The sequence below is a fragment of the Protopterus annectens genome, chromosome 10.part0, assembly GCF_019279795.1.
Source record: "Protopterus annectens isolate FY-2018-M chromosome 10.part0, PAN1.0, whole genome shotgun sequence".
NCBI classification, from domain to species: domain Eukaryota; kingdom Metazoa; phylum Chordata; order Ceratodontiformes; family Protopteridae; genus Protopterus; species Protopterus annectens.
Genome location: NC_056744.1, coordinates 81,636,072 through 81,653,536, shown reverse-complemented (window position 1 = coordinate 81,653,536; position 17,465 = coordinate 81,636,072). Strand labels below are relative to the sequence as shown.

Here is a 17,465-nt window from a genome sequence, read left to right as displayed (position 1 = left end):
TACATGAAAAGAGACATAGAGGAGCTCTCTGAGCATGTAGCCCAGGCCGGTATGACCCTGACCTTGAGTAGCATCTTAACCTCACCAAGAATGATGCCACAATATGAAGACAAGATGATCAATTTCAACAATTGGCTTAAGTATTGGTGTCATTCAAAGGGGATCCAATGCCTGTCAGCCTGGGATGACATGCTCGACAAGCCACGATGCTTCGCTAGGGACGGCTTGCATCTGTCACCCCTGGGCGTTTGGATATTGGCAAAGGCTCTTGCCACCCCCATAGTGCCTTTTTTAGGCAAGCCTCAAAAGACAAACCCACCTCCATAGGTATCACAAGGGATAAGAAACTAAGAGTAATGCTACTCAACGCCAGAAGTCTAAACCTCAAGGTGCACGCACTTGAAACTCTCCTTAGCATGGAGAACATCGATATCTGTGCAGTAATAGAAACCTGGTTCAAGGCTCCCGAGAGCACCCCAGCACTACCAGGTTATATCTCATACCATGCTTTTTGGCCCCAAAACTTGGACCGAACCACAAAAGGAGGGGGAGTATCAATATTCATCAAAGATACCCACAACTCCAGGTTGGTGGCACAGCACGAAGCATCAGAGACTATCCATGTGCAACTAACAGTGGGTAAAACTGCCTTCCAGTTTATAGCCTGCTACAGACCACCCTCCCAAACCCAGGAACCCCACCCGGCCTTCCTGAGAACACTGGAAAATATGAAGGTCTCTCCAAACACCATTACATTGGGCGACTTCAACTACCCAAACATAGACTGGGAGCATTACTCTAGCTCCAACACCCTAGCCCAAAGGTTCCTAGAATTTATAAACTCAAATGCTATGGAACAACTTGTTACCACTCCCACAAGAGGGGAAAACATACTGGACCTGATCATCACCAACATAGCGGCTCTATGCTCCAGACCAGAAGTGTATCCCTCACTGGTAAGATCAGACCATAAACAAATCTCACTGGATATTCACATCCTGACCCCACCCCCTGCCCAGAAAACCACAGTGAAAAACCTCTCTAAAGCAAATTTCACACTCCTCAAAACCGAGGTGGAATCCTTCAAAGCCTCTGGGCCTGTGAAAAATACGGCCCAGACCGCAGAATCCTTTATAAACGCATTCTATGAACACCTTTAGGAATGCATGGATCATGCAATCCCAAATAAAACCAAGACCCAATCCTCCAAAGGCAGGCGTCCTGTCTGGTGGACCCCAGCCATAAACAAACTATACAACAGAAGGAGGAAGCTACTACATGATAGAGCAAAATCCCAAAAAGGGAAGGCATCTCTGATCAGTATTAGCAAAAAACTATGGGCACTCATAAAATCGTTTAAGGCCAGCTTTGAGAGAATAATTGCACAGGACACTAAGGATAATCAGAAGGCTTTCTTTAGTTATGTTAGGAACCTGGGTGGGAATTCCCAGATATGCTCAGAATTAGTCCAAAATGACAAAAAATACACTGAACCCACAGACATTGCCAACATCCTAGCTGACAGGTTCAGTGGAAACGTCTGCCCCCCCCCCCCCACCAAAAGGGCAAATATCTATCCCAGCAGAGTGCTGCCCCCCTGACATCTCAGATGCTCAGGTAAGAGCCGCCCTCTCCAAAGCAAAAAACACAGCATCAATGGGACCAGACGGTGTCCCGGGCTGCGTCGTACATGAACTCCAAGAAGAGCTAAACCCAAACATAAAACTACTGTTCAATCTCAGCCTTACTACAGGATATGTACCCAAAGAGTGGCGTACAGTAACAGTGGTCCCTCTCCACAAAGGTGGTGCCTCAACGGATCCTGGAAACTATCGCCCCATAAGCCTGACTAGCTTGGTCTGCAAAGCTATGGAAAGGAACATCATGGACCTCATAAATAAAGATATTGGGGACCTACAGACACTGGATCCTACCCAGTTTGGCTTTGTTAAGGGCAGATCCTGCCTCTTAAACCTGGTCGCTTTCTTTGAAACAGTCACCAAGGCCATTGACAAGGGGAAAGTGGTCCACACAGCCTACCTGGACCTCGCAAAAGCCTTCGATACAATACCCCACTCGGGCATTATAGATAAGCTCACCAGCTTAAATATAAACCCCTGTGTCACTAGATGGGTTGCAAACTGGCTCAAGGACAGAACCCACATGGTTAGAATTGCTGGAGCCATGTCAGACTCCAAACCAGTTACAAGTGGCATCCCACAAGGCTCAGTCCTGGGACCTCTCTTGTTCGGTATATATTTCTCGGACGTACAGGCCAACACGGAAGGACTGTGGCTGACCAAGTTCGCAGATGACTGCAAACTAGGCACCATAATCGACTCTCCAGTCGACACAAGCATCCTACAAAAGGGCCTCATAGAAACAGTCAACTGGTGCCAGAGCCATGGCCTCAAGCTAAATGCCAAAAAGTGTATAGTCATCCCCTTTGGCAAAAACAAAATGCCCACAAATTACCACATAGGTGGTAATTCATTAAGTACGGAAGAAGTAATTAGGGACCTGGGGACCCAAGCTTATAGCAATCTCTAATTTGAAAACCACGTGGCCAAAGTGGTTAGAAAAACATTTTATATAGCCCACATAATCATGAAGGGATTCACATCTGGATCAGGGGAGGTCATCGTGCCTCTTTACTCATCCCTCATCAGGCCCATAATTGAGTACAATGCCCCTTTTGGGATGTACCTTACCAGACACCTGCAGCAACTTGAAAGACCCCAAAAGTACCTCACCAAGAGGATCAAAGAGCTCAAACAGATGCCATATGCTGCCCGGTTAAAGAAACTCCAGCTCTACTCAGTGGCATACCACCTGCTCAGAGGCGATCTGTGCCTGACGTATAAAGCCATGTCCAACCTGGAATTAATGGACATGCTGCACCTCAGAAAATGCAAATCCCATCGAGCTAAACGCGCTGGAGAGACTTGAACCTCAGCACTGAAATAAATAGCAAATGCTGGAGGGACAGATTCATAACCCAGAGGCTCCCTTCACTCTGGAATAAAATCCCAGTCCAGGTTAGGCAGAGTTCCTCATTGACTCTCTTCAAGAGGAATCTTGATGAGTGGATGGAAGATCGTAGGTTTACTGCGGGTATCACTTCTGTGTCACTGTTAGACAGAGGCACAATATACTAACTTCGAAAAAGGGCATAGCAAAATTCATTTAAAATGGGTGGCGAAAGCCAAACACACTCTGGCTAGGCTTATAAATGCCCTAGGGCAGATAGCCTAGTTTGAACCTATGAACTATGATTTTATGTTAGCTATGCCAGGTAACTGAGGGTCAGAAGGCTATCACAGTTGAACATTATGACACTTAAGGATTCAAGAAAACATCTTTTTCCATAAGACTAAATAATAGATATTACATTCAATTATCCAAGTCAGTTCTCTACAGTTGTAAATAGAACAGGTTTTTTGTGAACAGTTGCATTTGATAATGTGCCTTAAGAAAGGGTATGTAAATCTAATACAGTGGTAAATTTGTGTGAGTGTGTGTGTGTGTGTGTGTGTGTGTGTGTGTGTGTGTGTGTGTGTGTGTGTGTGTGTGTGTGTGTGTGTGTGTGTGTGTGTGTGCATGTGTGCGTGTATGAGTGATAGGGAGTGGTGTTGTAGTATAGTGATTTCCATTTGACTCATAGTTTAGATGTTAATAAGGTAAGCATTAATAGTGACTTTTCTGACATGGCCCATTAGGTCCCACGGTGACAGGAACTGCTACAGTTTTAATTATTTTATTTTCTGTTGTTCATTCCTTATTTCCTTATTAAGCAGTTCACTAATGGCTCCACTGACCAAGAGGTAAGGTATCTAAATGAACCATACAAGCACTAGTATTAGAGGGGGAAGAAGCACAAACATTTCAGAGACAGAAGTAATCATGAGGCAATAAAAGAAAGGAGAATGCTTTCCTGTGATAGATGAGCAACCAGTAATTCATGTTTATGTGGTATCCATAGCAAGATGAATTATGTTGGGCCCTTTAAACATATCATAATACACAAGATCATGATTTGGGATTAGGTTCTAGAAATGAATTCCAATGTCAGTGACTCGTGTTCTCTCCAGCTTCAGATAAAGAGAATATAGAAAATATTCGAGTGGACAAAGCATAAGAGATGCAGATCATTAGAGAGATTTCAGGACAAGAACATCATCTAGTTTTCTTAGCTGAACAACTAAAGTGCCCACTCAAGGGATCTGCACTGGCTGTAGCATCTATTGGTATCAACAAGCCCATCAATATATCCTGTCAAAGAAGGCTAGTCAAAGCAGGCCACATTTCTGAATGACACTTAAATACACATACTTGATTTCAAGGTGGTATTCATTTATCCTGTCAAATATCTTTTAATTAAATCATGATCCAGTGAGCCCAGCTCACCAAATAGGCTTTTAGTGACACATATTTTAACTTATGCCAACGTTTTACAACTTTGGAGTTAGTTAAGGGGTACAGACAACGACACCTTCTCCACTGGGAGTATAGGGGGACTTGTCTTCTAATGTAAAACAAATTGTCACTAAAAGCCTGTTTGGTGAGAAAGTGTCTTTGAGCTCACTGGATCATAGTTCAGTTAGGCACTACTTAGTGAGGAAACTTATATTCCTTGAAGCTACAAATTCCCAAAAATGTGTCTAAAATATTAATCCCTTCTATAAGGTATTTTCAAGGTAAATGCCTGAAAAACTTCTAAATAGATTCATTTTAGGAGGATGGAACTCTTCTCTACAAATACCCTGATCCCTGTGGTAGCATTACGGTTTCACCAAGGTCCATCAGAATTGGGGGTTGGTGTGTTTATTTAGAGGGAGATGTGGGGGCACAGACCACATTGACTAAGTTGTGGAGTAATGCCTCACAAAAGTAATTTGCACATCTTTGAGCAGACATTACATCATACAGTCAAGACCCTACTGTATTCAGACAGAAGCAAAGCTGTGAACCAGGCTACACTTTCTAAGTGGATTATAGCTTTAGAACAGAAGAACATTTCAACAGAGGTTGGGGGAAAATATTACTTGTCTCAGCAGCTGCTGTATGAGGAGATCCCTCATATTTGTGAGGAACAGATGGGCAAAATTCCAAATTCACCTTTTTCAGATCAATTCAGTGCACAGCAGAGGCCAGGTGTGTGTATATAGATGGTTCAAAATTGCAAAAAGAAAATCTTAATGATGCAGCATAATATATCAAATAACAGAAAGCATGAAATTAGTTCAACATTGATATTTTTCTTGTACCAGACTCCAAATAACTTCTCTGTCCTAAACATACATATTATATTACTTTAGTTCAGTAACTTTATGTGGTAGCTGTAACCACTCCCCTCAACCTTGATTCCCAGGCCTTGTCTCGCAGGTGCCTGACAGTGACTAACTGTCTGTCTATTCTTTATCTAGCATTCCATTGTAAGTACACATATCTTTCCATTTCTAAAAGCAAAAAAAATATACATAAACTAATGCTGTAGCTTTTCCTTGAGAACTGTTATTTCTGCACATCTCGTGCTTAGCCAGAAAGGTTATCTATTTCCTTCTACTGAATGGTCTTTCCCTGAAACTGTATGCATAAATGAAGACATAGGCCTGACTTTATATTTTTAGGCCTATTCAACTATAGTTATTCTACCTTATGCCTAAAAACTACTTATAAGTGAAAAGTCTCAGTCTAACAGCAATGATATGAGGTAGTGGGGCATTAGTTTGTGTATATTTTTTGCTTTTCAGAAATGCATGCTGTTCATCATTTAGATTAAATAAAACAGTGTTTTAGGAAACCATCCTAGTTCCCTTACAACAGAAATACTGCAATATTTACTTTCTTTTTTAAGTATTAAAGAAGAAAATCTGTATTCATGAATCATTTTTCACAGGATGGACATTGAATCACTCTACATATACTATTGTCATGACTGGCAGTGAAATGACTGAATATACAATAACAATTTTCATGCGTTCCCTCATTTATGCTCTTCCTAGAGACTACATGTACCAGCTATTATAAGAAGGTAGTATGCTAGTTCAGACAAAAGGGAAACTCCCTTTCTCTTATTAAACCATGCCTAGCTGCTTTTTAAGATGGGTAAGAAGAACATCAGGATAATGTCGCATGTGAAGTAAGGAGCACTGCTATAGTACAGTACCTCTTTATATGCAGCCTTTATGAGATTACACATCTACAGGGTATCATTCAAATAAATTATGATAATAGTACTTGGATGGGTGCAGAATTGATTCCAAATTGGAATAAAATATTTTTACAGATTACATTTAATTAAACTGAAATTCTTGCCTAAATATCACATGCAATTCAGACTATGTTCCTTATATCTGGCAAAAAGTATATTAAAGAAATATATTAAAGAAATAACATTTTCTTAGCTTTCTTCTGGCATCCTAAGAGACCCAGAACAGCATTATCTTACCATATCAAAACACAGGGTAATAAGAAACCTGGTTTTGTGAACAGTTAATTTTACATAATGGTGACAAATCTTAAAGTTATAATACAATGGTTAGGCAGATCTTATTCAGTGAAGTGGAAAGATTTATGAGAAACTATACATTAGAATAATACATTTACAATGGTAAACCAAACATTATGTTTTACTGATAACACAATGCTATGGATTTTAAACAATTATTTATTTTATTTTATTTTATTCCAAACCCAACAAATGTTCTAAACATCTAAATAATTTACTGGAACAATTTAAAAATCTCACATAAAAGCATTCAGATCTAAAGAAGTGGGTATATTCCATATTACTAATATTTTTTTCTCTAGGGTTCAGCGAGGGTTCTAATGAAAAGTGAGCAGCTGTATAATTTTAAGTACTGTGTGAATGTTTAAAAGGTGATACTTTACTATTAATCAATAATATAATTCATACATTTGGAGTGGAACGGGAAGAGAGGCTACCTGTACAAAATTCGAGACAGTTTATGTCATCTAAAATGCAGAATATGATACAAAATGAAGCACTGAATTATCCTCTTTCATAAACATAGTTGCAATCTGTGTTATTTGATAAAATACCTTCAACATCAGCACTGTCAGAGTTAAATAAAATAGTGTCATATAAGCCAGGCACTGGGTGGCAGTGAAGAGTTACCAAATAGCTGGGTAACTACAGCAGAGCTAGTAAGAGAGATGGCTAGAAAGGTGCTTGGTGTGACATCTGGGAAGAGGAAGGAGGACAAGGAGACCTGGTGGTGGAATGAAGAAGTACAGGAGAATATACAGAGAAAGAGGTTGGCGAAGAAGAAGTGGGATTGTCAAAGAGATGAAGAAAGTAGACAAGAGTATAAGGAGATGAGGTGCATGGCAAAGAGAGAGCTGGCGAAGGCTAAGGATAAGGCGTATGAAGAGTTGTATAAAGGGTTGGGCACTAAGGAGGGAGAAAAGGACCTGTACCAATTGGCTAGACAGAGGGACTGAGCTAGTAAAGATGTGCAGCAGGTAAGGGTGATAAAGGATAATGAGGGAAACATACTCACAATCAAGGAGAGTGTGTTGAGCAGATGGAAAGAGTACTTTGAGGGGTTGATGAATGAAGAGAATGAGAGGGAGAGAAGGTTGGATGATGTGCGGATAGTGAATCATGACATGGTGTGGATTAGCAAGGAGGAAGTAAGGATAGCTATGAAGAGGATGAACAATGGAAAGGCTGTTGGTCCAGACGACATACCTATGAAAGCATGGAGGTGTTTAGGTGAAATGGCAGTGGAGTTTTTAACTAGATTGTTTAATGAAATCTTGGAAAGTGAGAGGATGCCTGAGGAATGGAGAAGAAGTGTTTTGGTACCAATTTTTAAGAATAAGGGTGATGTGCAGAGCTGTAGTAACTACAGAGGGATTAAACTGATTAGTCACAGCATGAAATTATGGGAAGGAGTAGTGGAAGCTAGGTTAAGAAGGGAGGTGATGATTAGTGATCAGCAGTATGGTTTCATGCCAGGAAAGAGCACTACAAATGTGATGTTTGCTCTGAGAGTGTTGAAGGAGAAGTACAGAGAAGGTCAGAAGGAGTTGCATTGTGTCTTTGTGGATTTAGAGAAAGCATATGACAGGGTGCATAGAGAGGAGTTGTGGTATTGTATGAGGAAGTCGGAAGTGTCAGAGAAGTATGTAAGAGTGGTACAGGATATGTACAAGGGTAGTGTGACAGCAGTGAGGTCTGCGGTGGGAGTGACGGATGCGTTTAAGATGGAGGTGGGATTACATCAAGGATCAGCTCTGAGCCCTTTCTTATTTGCAATGGTGATGGACAGGTTAACAGATGAGATCAGACAGGAGTCCCCGTGGACTATGATGTTTGCAGATGACATTGTGATCTGTAGTGAGAGTAGGGAACAGGTGGAGGAGACCCTGGCGTGGTGGAGATATGCTCTAGAGAGAAGAGGAATGAAGGTCAGCAGGACTAAGACAGAATATATGTGTGTGAATGAGAGGGAGGATAGAGGAATGGTGAGGATGCAGGGAGTAGAGGTGGGGAAGGTGGATGAGTTTAAGTACTTGGGATCAGCAGTTCAGAGTAATGGTGAGTGTGGAAGAGAGGTGAAGAAGAGAGTACAGGTAGGATGGAGTGGGTGGAGAAGAGTGTCAGGAGTGATTTGTGACAGACGAGTACCAGTAAGAGTGAAAGAGAAGGTCTACAAGAGGGTAGTGAGACCAGCTATGTTATACGGGTTGGAGACAGTGGCATTGACAAAAAGGCAGGAGTCAGAGCTTGACGTGGCAGAGTTGAAGATGTTAAGATTTGCACTGGGTGTGATGAGGATGGACAGGATTAGGAATAAGTATATTAGAGGGTCAGTCAGGGTTGGAAGGTTTTGAGACAAAGCCAGAGAGGCAAGATTACGTTGGTTTGGACATGTGCAGAGGAGGGATGCAGAGTATATTGGGAAAAAGATGCTAAGGATGAAGCTGCCAGGTAACAGGAAAAGAGGGAGGCTTAAGATAAGGTTTATGGATGTGGTGAGAGAGGACATGCAGGTGGTTGGTGTGACAGAGCAAGATGCAGAGAACAGGAAGAAATTGAAACAGTTGATCTGCTGTGGCGACCCCTAACGGGAGCAGCCAAAAGAAGAAGAAGAAGAAGATAAGACCATTACAACTGATTCATATTAGAAATTTTTGTGGCAAGCTAGTTATCCTGATTTTTCTGCTACTGACAAGAAAAAAGTATTAGCTTCAGCAGGCAGGCAACTTAATCTTTATTCTATAGAATTTACTCCAGGGTTTCTAAATCATGCCTTTTAAATCCTGTACAGAACTGGGAAAATGGAAGACAGAGCTTATAATATATTATGTTAGAGGTGCAATAAAGAAATTAATGCAGATTAGAAATATATTTTTTATGAATATGAATTATCAAGCGTTTTGGCTAAAGTTCAATAATTTTCTTTGGAATTGTATGGCCTGATAAATTTAAAATATCTAAACACCTGATGTTGTTTAACATTCCTTCTCAAGTATGCATTAATAAATAACAGTTACCTTTTCTCTAATAGAAAAGACCAATATCACGTTTTATTTGAAATGGTTAATTTAACCATTTCAGTTTTCAAAAATAAGTACTATTGCTTTAAGAATGAAAGGAGTATCCATTAACTATACACGTTAGACCTAATTGACTTTATTATTGGATAAAGTAGAGGCAAACAGTCTGTGATAATGAGCATTACATAAACTTTTTAAGAGATTAATTTTTGATAATGATAGGTATAATTTATTTTAAACCTTGTTTGAGGTAGTTTGTTAATGGAATAATTTAGAAGGCTGTAGAGAAGGCATGCTATGCAAAAGGTTTAAAGCTTTATTACATAACTAATTACAGTCAGCTGATATTATAAGAAATATAAACTGTTGATTTTATTTAAAAAATCATAAAAATGCAAATGTGGGGCACCACAGATATATACACAGATGCTGAATCCAGTGATGCATTTGGATAACAGAAGTAGTATGTAGGCAATTATGTACCTAGACAGTGCACAAAGTACCTCCGTTACAAACACTACACCATTCCAGGGCACAGCAAGTTACAGAGCTGCTATAGACGGCTGTTAAGATGCATACTCCACAAATGATGCAGGTTAGGCAAATATGAAATCATTATATTATGGGCAGTGATGTTACCCCTGAAGCAGGGAGGCCTAATAAGATGCAAATTCTGACTGGTAGTCTGGAATGAGTACTTATATGAACACAGCAAAAGTATATCATGAATTCTGCCTGCACCAATGTGTACCAGGTCAACCATATTGCCCTAGACATTTATCCTGGACATCTTGGAGATGTAAAAATAAAGAGACCCACACATACACAATGTCTTTCTCTCACACACACACACATACACACACAGTCTCACACATATATTTACTTTGTTTGATGTGTGTGTGTGCTGTGCTTCTTGTGACACTGTATATCTGTGTGTGCACATCTGTGTCTGTGTTTATGACAGTGTCTCAATGTTGCACCAAGTTGTGAAAGGAAAAATAAGTGACAATACATTGTACTGACTACACTAAGAATGGAAATACCATTTATTGCTGAAAAGACCAAAGCGTTCATAGATGCAAGAACATTAACACACACTTAGAAACACAAATAACTAGCGAATATATAAAAAAATCACCTTACCTGTTCCTAACCCTTCCATTCCAGGAATGTCGTCACCAAACCTGTGAAAACAAAGAGAAAGCATAAGACTTGTAAAAGCTAATTTACTAAGAATGATTCCTATGTATCTACCTAGATCTATATATCTATATCTACATCCTAAATATATATATTATATATATATATATATATATATATATATATATATATATATATATATATATATGGGTTCTCTATTATTAATTGACTCTACATTTCATTGAATTACAATTCATTACAAACTTTTCATTGAAAGTAAATTTCACTGAAATTTTAAAACATTGAAAGTCATTACACTGAAAATACTTGAACCCTACCAATAAATTTAGACTCACTTTGTCTGAGTAGTGGTAGTATTACAGAATTTTTTTCCTAAGATAAGGTGTTGGAAACAAGCCACTAATGTGTTTTACTCCTAGTCCTAACCCTGTCCCTAACCCTAATGCCCAACCCTACACCTTACTTAAGAAAAATCATTCCTGTAACACTATTACTACATAAGACACTTAGACACAAATCACATACAACACCAGCACCACACAGGCACAGCACTAAATCTAAGCCCTTACCTAGCCCTTACTGTAACCTTAAGCCACAAACACTCACTCACACACACACACACACACACACACACACACACACACACATATATATATATATATATATATATATATATATATATATATATATATATATATATATATATGGGTCTACCTGATTACGCAGAAAGCTGAGAAGAACGACAACGAGATAACCGACACCGGATGATCGACAACATAGAAGACCGACAGTTGAGAATCCCGACGCTGAGAACACCGACATGTTAAGGTAGGGACGGACATTAGGGTCAGGGTGTGGGTAAGGTAAGTGTGTGGTAGTGACGGACGTTAGGGTAGGGTGCGGGTGAGGCAAGTGTGCGATAGTGATGGACATTAGGTTTAGGGGCGGGTTAAGTGAGTTAGGGTTAGGGTGCGGGTAAGGTAAGTGTGCGATAGTGACGGACTTAAGGGTTAAGGGCGGATTAAGTGAGTTAGGGTTAGGATGCAGGTAAGGTAAGTGTGCGATAGTGACAGACTTAAGGGTTAGGGGCGGATTAAGTGAGTTAGGGTTAGGGTGTGGGTAAGGTAAGTGTGCGATAGTGATGGACTTAAGGGTTAGGGGCGGATTAAGTGAGTTAGGGTTAGGGTGTGGGTAAGGTAAGTGTGCGATAGTGATGGACTTAAGGGTTAGGGGCGGATTAAGTGAGTTAGGGTTAGGGTGTGGGTAAGGTAAGTGTGCGATAGTGACAGACTTAAGGGTTAGGGGCGGATTAAGTGAGTTAGGGTTAGGATGCAGGTAAGGTAAATGTACGATAGTGACGGACCTTAGGGTTAGGGTTTGGGTTAAGGTTAGTGCATATACAGTTGTGTATGTAAGGTTTAGTGTAGGTTTGTAAGGTTTTTGGTGTGCTTGTGTTGTGTGTGTGTTTTTCGGGAAAGTTATTTGTTTTGTTGATTGTCGGGATTGTGGTTTGTCGGGCATGTGAAGTTTCATGTTTTTGAACTTTCGGTTTTGTCATGTCGGTTATTTCATTGTTGGTGTTTTGGCGTGTCGGTGTTATCACGTAGACCCATATATATATATATATGTATGTATATATACAAACTTGCGCATGCGAGTGCGAGCACGTTCACATACACACACACACACACGCACACACACACACACACACACACACACACACACACACACACACACACACACACACACACACACACACAAGGGTCTATATCACTTCATAGAATGGTCAAGTCAACGAACAACATTTCATTGGAAATGCCGTTCATCAAATTCCCCTCATGTGGGTGGGCTGTGCCCCCACTAATTATGTATACCAACTCCAAGATCACACTACAGTGGGGAAAGGGCAAATTTTTTGATCCTCACTGTCCTGCGATCTCAGTATGAACAGTTCAACAAATGGCATGTTCTATGCAATTGCACTGAAAATGCCATTCAGTGAATTGATTTTTCGTTGAACTAATATTGACCACACACACATTCATATATATCCATAGTCTATATCTTTATCTATCTATACACACACACACACACACACACACACACACACACACACACACACACACACACACACACACACACACACATTTATATGTACTTTTGTTTTGCTCTGTGCAAAATACAGAGGTGAGACTACTGAATCAGCATTTTTTTTTTTACACAAGACTCTTGGCTTCATACTTATAGATGAACATATGGATTTTATCCTAATATTTGATGCTAGGTGCCTGACTTTATCACTCCTAAACATTATTACTTCCCATTAAAATATTCACATTAAATCTCTACCCAAACTCTGTCTAACTTGACTAGTACAAGACTTTATTCTGCTGCCTTCTAAATATTAACTGTTACCAAAATGTATCAGAGATGTCAGACAGAGGCACTGTTTACCTTTATCACATTTCTCCTCTTACTGTTCCCTTCGTTCAACAAGTTCAGATTCCTACCACCTCTAGCTGACCGAGTGCCTGTTAGAATATCTCTCCCTAACAATGACTGCATCTTACAGTGTTTGAGAAATGCTACTTGGACTTTATTTTCATGGCACAGCTATGTATTACTGCTGGCTGACAAGCCTTCGTTACAGACTCTTGGTCCTTTGGAATCTTCTACTGTAAAGAAACAATCAAGCAGTGCCAGTGGCTGAAAGATCAGCTAAATGTGAATTAAATCTTGATATGTGCATTGCCAGTTTTGGGCCAGATGCTAAAAGACTTGCTCTTTGTGTAATTGACGTATTCCAGTGTAAGATCTATGATCTATAAAGAAGGCTTACACCACTGTAATTCACTTATACTGAGAGCAAGTGTTTTAGAATCAGAACCTTTATGACTATTTTTTCCCATCATAACCAATTTAGAACAAGCTTATGAATTCGGTAACATGTGGCAAAAGATTTTAATGCACTCTACAAAAGTGCAAGGACACTTTGCTGTTGGCCTTATACTGTATTCTTTCTGTTAGATCTACATTTAACTAGTTCACATATTTTTGTTATTAGTTAGTACACCTGCTCAAATAAACAGTGCCTTGCTGAACCACAAAAGTGGCCCATGTCAAGCCCATCTTCTTCTTTCTTCCATCTTTGGTAAGTTCAGTCTTGCTTATGGTGGACTAACTAGCCCTCCCTAAACAAATAATTCTAATTCCTGCTTCTCCCATCCTATCTTGTACTGCTTTTTTGTGCATAGTCTTTCACTTTCTATGTAGTTTCCATTTTCCATACCTTTTGTTACCCACTCCAGACAGTAATTAGTAATGCTATGCTCAAAAAACAAGCTGAATTTGTATCATGGTTATTGATGAAAATGAGGTGCAGGGTTTGATTCTCACATGGGGTAATTGGCTAGCCTTAAAATGGCCCACAAGGGCAGTTAGCCTAGTACTAATCTATAGATGTTAAATATTTGCATACATTAAGTGCATCTTGCTGCAGTTGTAAGTGGCAGCATAAACTACCTGTATTTAAGAGCATAAAAATTTCTTTAGTTCTTAGGGAACACACTGCATTGCTAAAACATTCACTTTCAATTTGAGAGAATTACTTATATAGTGCGTTTCTGATCTGGGTGGTGAAAGCAGTAAATGTCTGTTTGTGTTTTCATTCTATACACATACAAAATTTGCTACATACCTTTCTCAAGCATGATTTCTTTACACATACCATTAAATGGCAAGTAAACAATACTGTTTGCTGCTTTCTGTATCAGAAGTGCTACTGTGCAAAAGTCAGCAACTACTCAGAAAAAATTAGATTATTATACAACTAGTTTTGCGAGTCGTTTGAATGCTTTCATCAATCACTCAGGTTTCATCCATGGAGTTTCTGCAGTGCCCAGTCAGCAAATATTGCAAAGGCATAATACACAACACCACACTTTTTTATTATTCACTTTTTGGGGCAGATATCCTTAAAAAACAAAAAAGCAACAAACGAACTACAAAGAAGATAAGAATGCTATTAAAACATTAGTGAAAATTGTTTCTCTATTGTTTAAATTTTTGAAGCTGTGCTTTGTATGACTCAAGGAAAGATTATGACAGGCTGAAGGAGCACAGGAATGCATTAATCACTCTGCTCATGCTGTGGAAACTTTATTGGTCTGTTTTTAATCAAGATTGCAAAAACAGTATTCCTGTTAAACTGATATCAGCACAAGCAAATTGGTGTTTAATATAAAGTTAGCGCTCTATGTACTTTGCTCCTAACACAAATAAACTGTTCCTCCATCCATGAAAGTAATCATTCCATGTATGGAGTCTCTATCAAGAATAAACTGCAACCTGAAAAGACATTCATTCACTCTCTGATTACCTACTTAATCTAGTTCTAGGTTTCATAGACACACTATGTGGCATGATGCCCAAAAACTTGCCTTAGATCATGTGTCATCCCATTGCAACAAACAGACAGACAGACACACAGGAGCACACACATGGTAGGCACAACTATGTGCAGTAAAGAATTAAAACAAATTACTGCTCTCACATACCCTTGTACCCCTTTTTTGGGTGGCTTGCTTTTAAACTGTCTGGTTTGCCGCTGCTTGAATTTTGGTGGCCCCTTCCTTGGGGTGGCTGGCCCTCCTGTTACCCTTGTGGCTGGCTTGAGTTCTACTTTGGGTGGTTCCAAGTTGATTGTTGTCATCTTAGACTGTCAGTGGGCTGAGAGTTGATATGTAACTTCTTTTGTTGCCAGTTCTGGATAGGGGATGCCATATAGTTTGTGAGAACAGAAGAAAATGGAGATTGAGTAATACATAATAATTTTTCAGCACTTATTTACCAACTCAACACATGATATGAATGATATGAATGTATTCCATACTTGAAGTAAATAATTAAAACATTTTTGAAAGACTGGCTCACCTATAGTTCTTAAATACCATCAAGGCTTCCTTAGTTATAGTGGAATACAATTAAACACTGTTTTACAAATAAAGGCTTTAAAAATCAGTGACTAGGATTCACACAGGGTAATGTAAGGCACAGTTAAAAATGGCATGGGGAGTAGCCATGCATAGTATGTGGACTATTCAAAGACACTGACAGTGACATAGGACACTGAATAAATTATGCAATATGAAGCACATGAAAATTAGTGCAAAACAACATGCAAATAAGATGGTCCATGCATATCAACAGCTTGAATATGCAAATGTAGGAGGCCAAGACAGCAGACAAATTTAAGTACATATAAAATAGTAGTATGGCAATCCAACGCCTATCAGTTTTATCAATAGCTCAACAGCATGAGCTGGTAGCCACTGAAAGGGTCATTGTTGGCCATTTTGTGCATCGCGGGTGTCCACACCAACAAAGAATCAACAGGCAGTGATACACATGCTGACATCTCACAGACCAGTAGATAAATGAGTGCCTCATAGTGGACAGGACCTAGTCAAACTGTGTCACCCATGAGCAGAATCAGTGGCTATGCATCTTATGTCCATTCTTGTGGACACAATGATATATGTGGTGCTGACCATTATCATAGTAACCTATGAGAGGCACATTAGTTTCATCATAGGATTCCATATCACAGATGCTTAACTAAAAATGTGATATTAAGCTATAGCATATGTAGGAGCATATCTGGTTCTAAGAACACCAGAAGAAAGAAGAAACACCATATGTGCACTCTACAAGACTGCAAGCTTACCTGTGGTGCTAGGTTCCATAGTCTGCACACATGTTGCTATTAAGGCCTCACCTGCTCCAAATGCATAGAAATATAAATATAAAAAATGGTTACCAATCCTTGAACTGCCAGGGGATCTGTACTGCCCAGGGCGTATCCATGTTCCACATGATTCACAAATTTGGCATAAGTCTGACCTATACCAATGGATTCTGGGAAGGAATTTTCCTTTGGGTCACCTAGTTAGGAGGTGCACCTACATTGCAGACTGAATGAACTACATACGTAGTTACCATGTATGCCAACGGCAGACCACACATAATGTTGTGGCTTGTGTGCTGCATGCAGTGCCAGATATGCCACAGAGCTATGGATGATGATGTAAACTTGCAACCCACAGACCACGGAAAAAATTACATACTACAATGGCACATGCAAATCCAAAAACATCATGAACCTTGTATTTGTAAAGGGCAGGTTTCACTACTTAGACTTGTCTGGTTTGACACTACAGGTATAGTCCTGAGATATGCAGTAAAATGTATAGTATGTGCCATACTTTATAGCATAGTCTTGGAATAAAGCAGGCAGTGTAGCCAGCAGACACCATGGTAGGACATGCTACACACAATGCAACAGCAGTAGCAGGAAATGAGGCTATACAGAGAAGGACAATGCAGCAGTAAAGCCATAGCCTTTTCAGTGATAGGTGCAATACTTTGCAGCACTGGCAAAGCAGTGGCCTCTGGTCTACAAGTATGAGTCATGACACAAACAAGTAATAATATGACTCATACTGTAATACTAGCAGCCAAAGTCAGTAGAATGCTAAACCATGCTTGCAAGAATATAGAAGTTTTATTTTAAATAAGGATTAAGTGCTTTTGTCTCCGATATAACAAGACTTCATCAGAATCTAGTTGTGCAATGTCTATCACAAGCTTAAATAAATATAATCATTCAAAACTGTTAAAGGAGACATACAATGAAAAGCAATGATATAAACCAAAATCAGTATTTTGCCAAGATCACTATATATTCAAAAAACCAATAATGAGAAAGCATAAGA

At 39.6% G+C, this 17,465-nt stretch overlaps 1 protein-coding gene across 1 annotated transcript in view; it reads right to left on the bottom strand.

Annotated features, from left to right (window-relative positions):
* PDE6G (phosphodiesterase 6G) overlaps positions 1 to 15,451 on the bottom strand; it is a 42,034-nt gene extending 26,583 nt beyond the window's left edge. Inside the window, exons 1-2 of the mRNA XM_044084848.1 lie at positions 15,249 to 15,451; positions 10,675 to 10,715 (exon numbers count right to left, since the gene is read on the bottom strand). Coding sequence (XP_043940783.1) covers positions 10,675 to 10,715; positions 15,249 to 15,403 — 196 coding nt within the window. The 5' untranslated portion in view covers positions 15,404 to 15,451. The remainder of the gene's footprint in view (positions 1 to 10,674; positions 10,716 to 15,248) is intronic.
* Between the last annotated feature and the right edge of the window lie 2,014 nt (positions 15,452 to 17,465).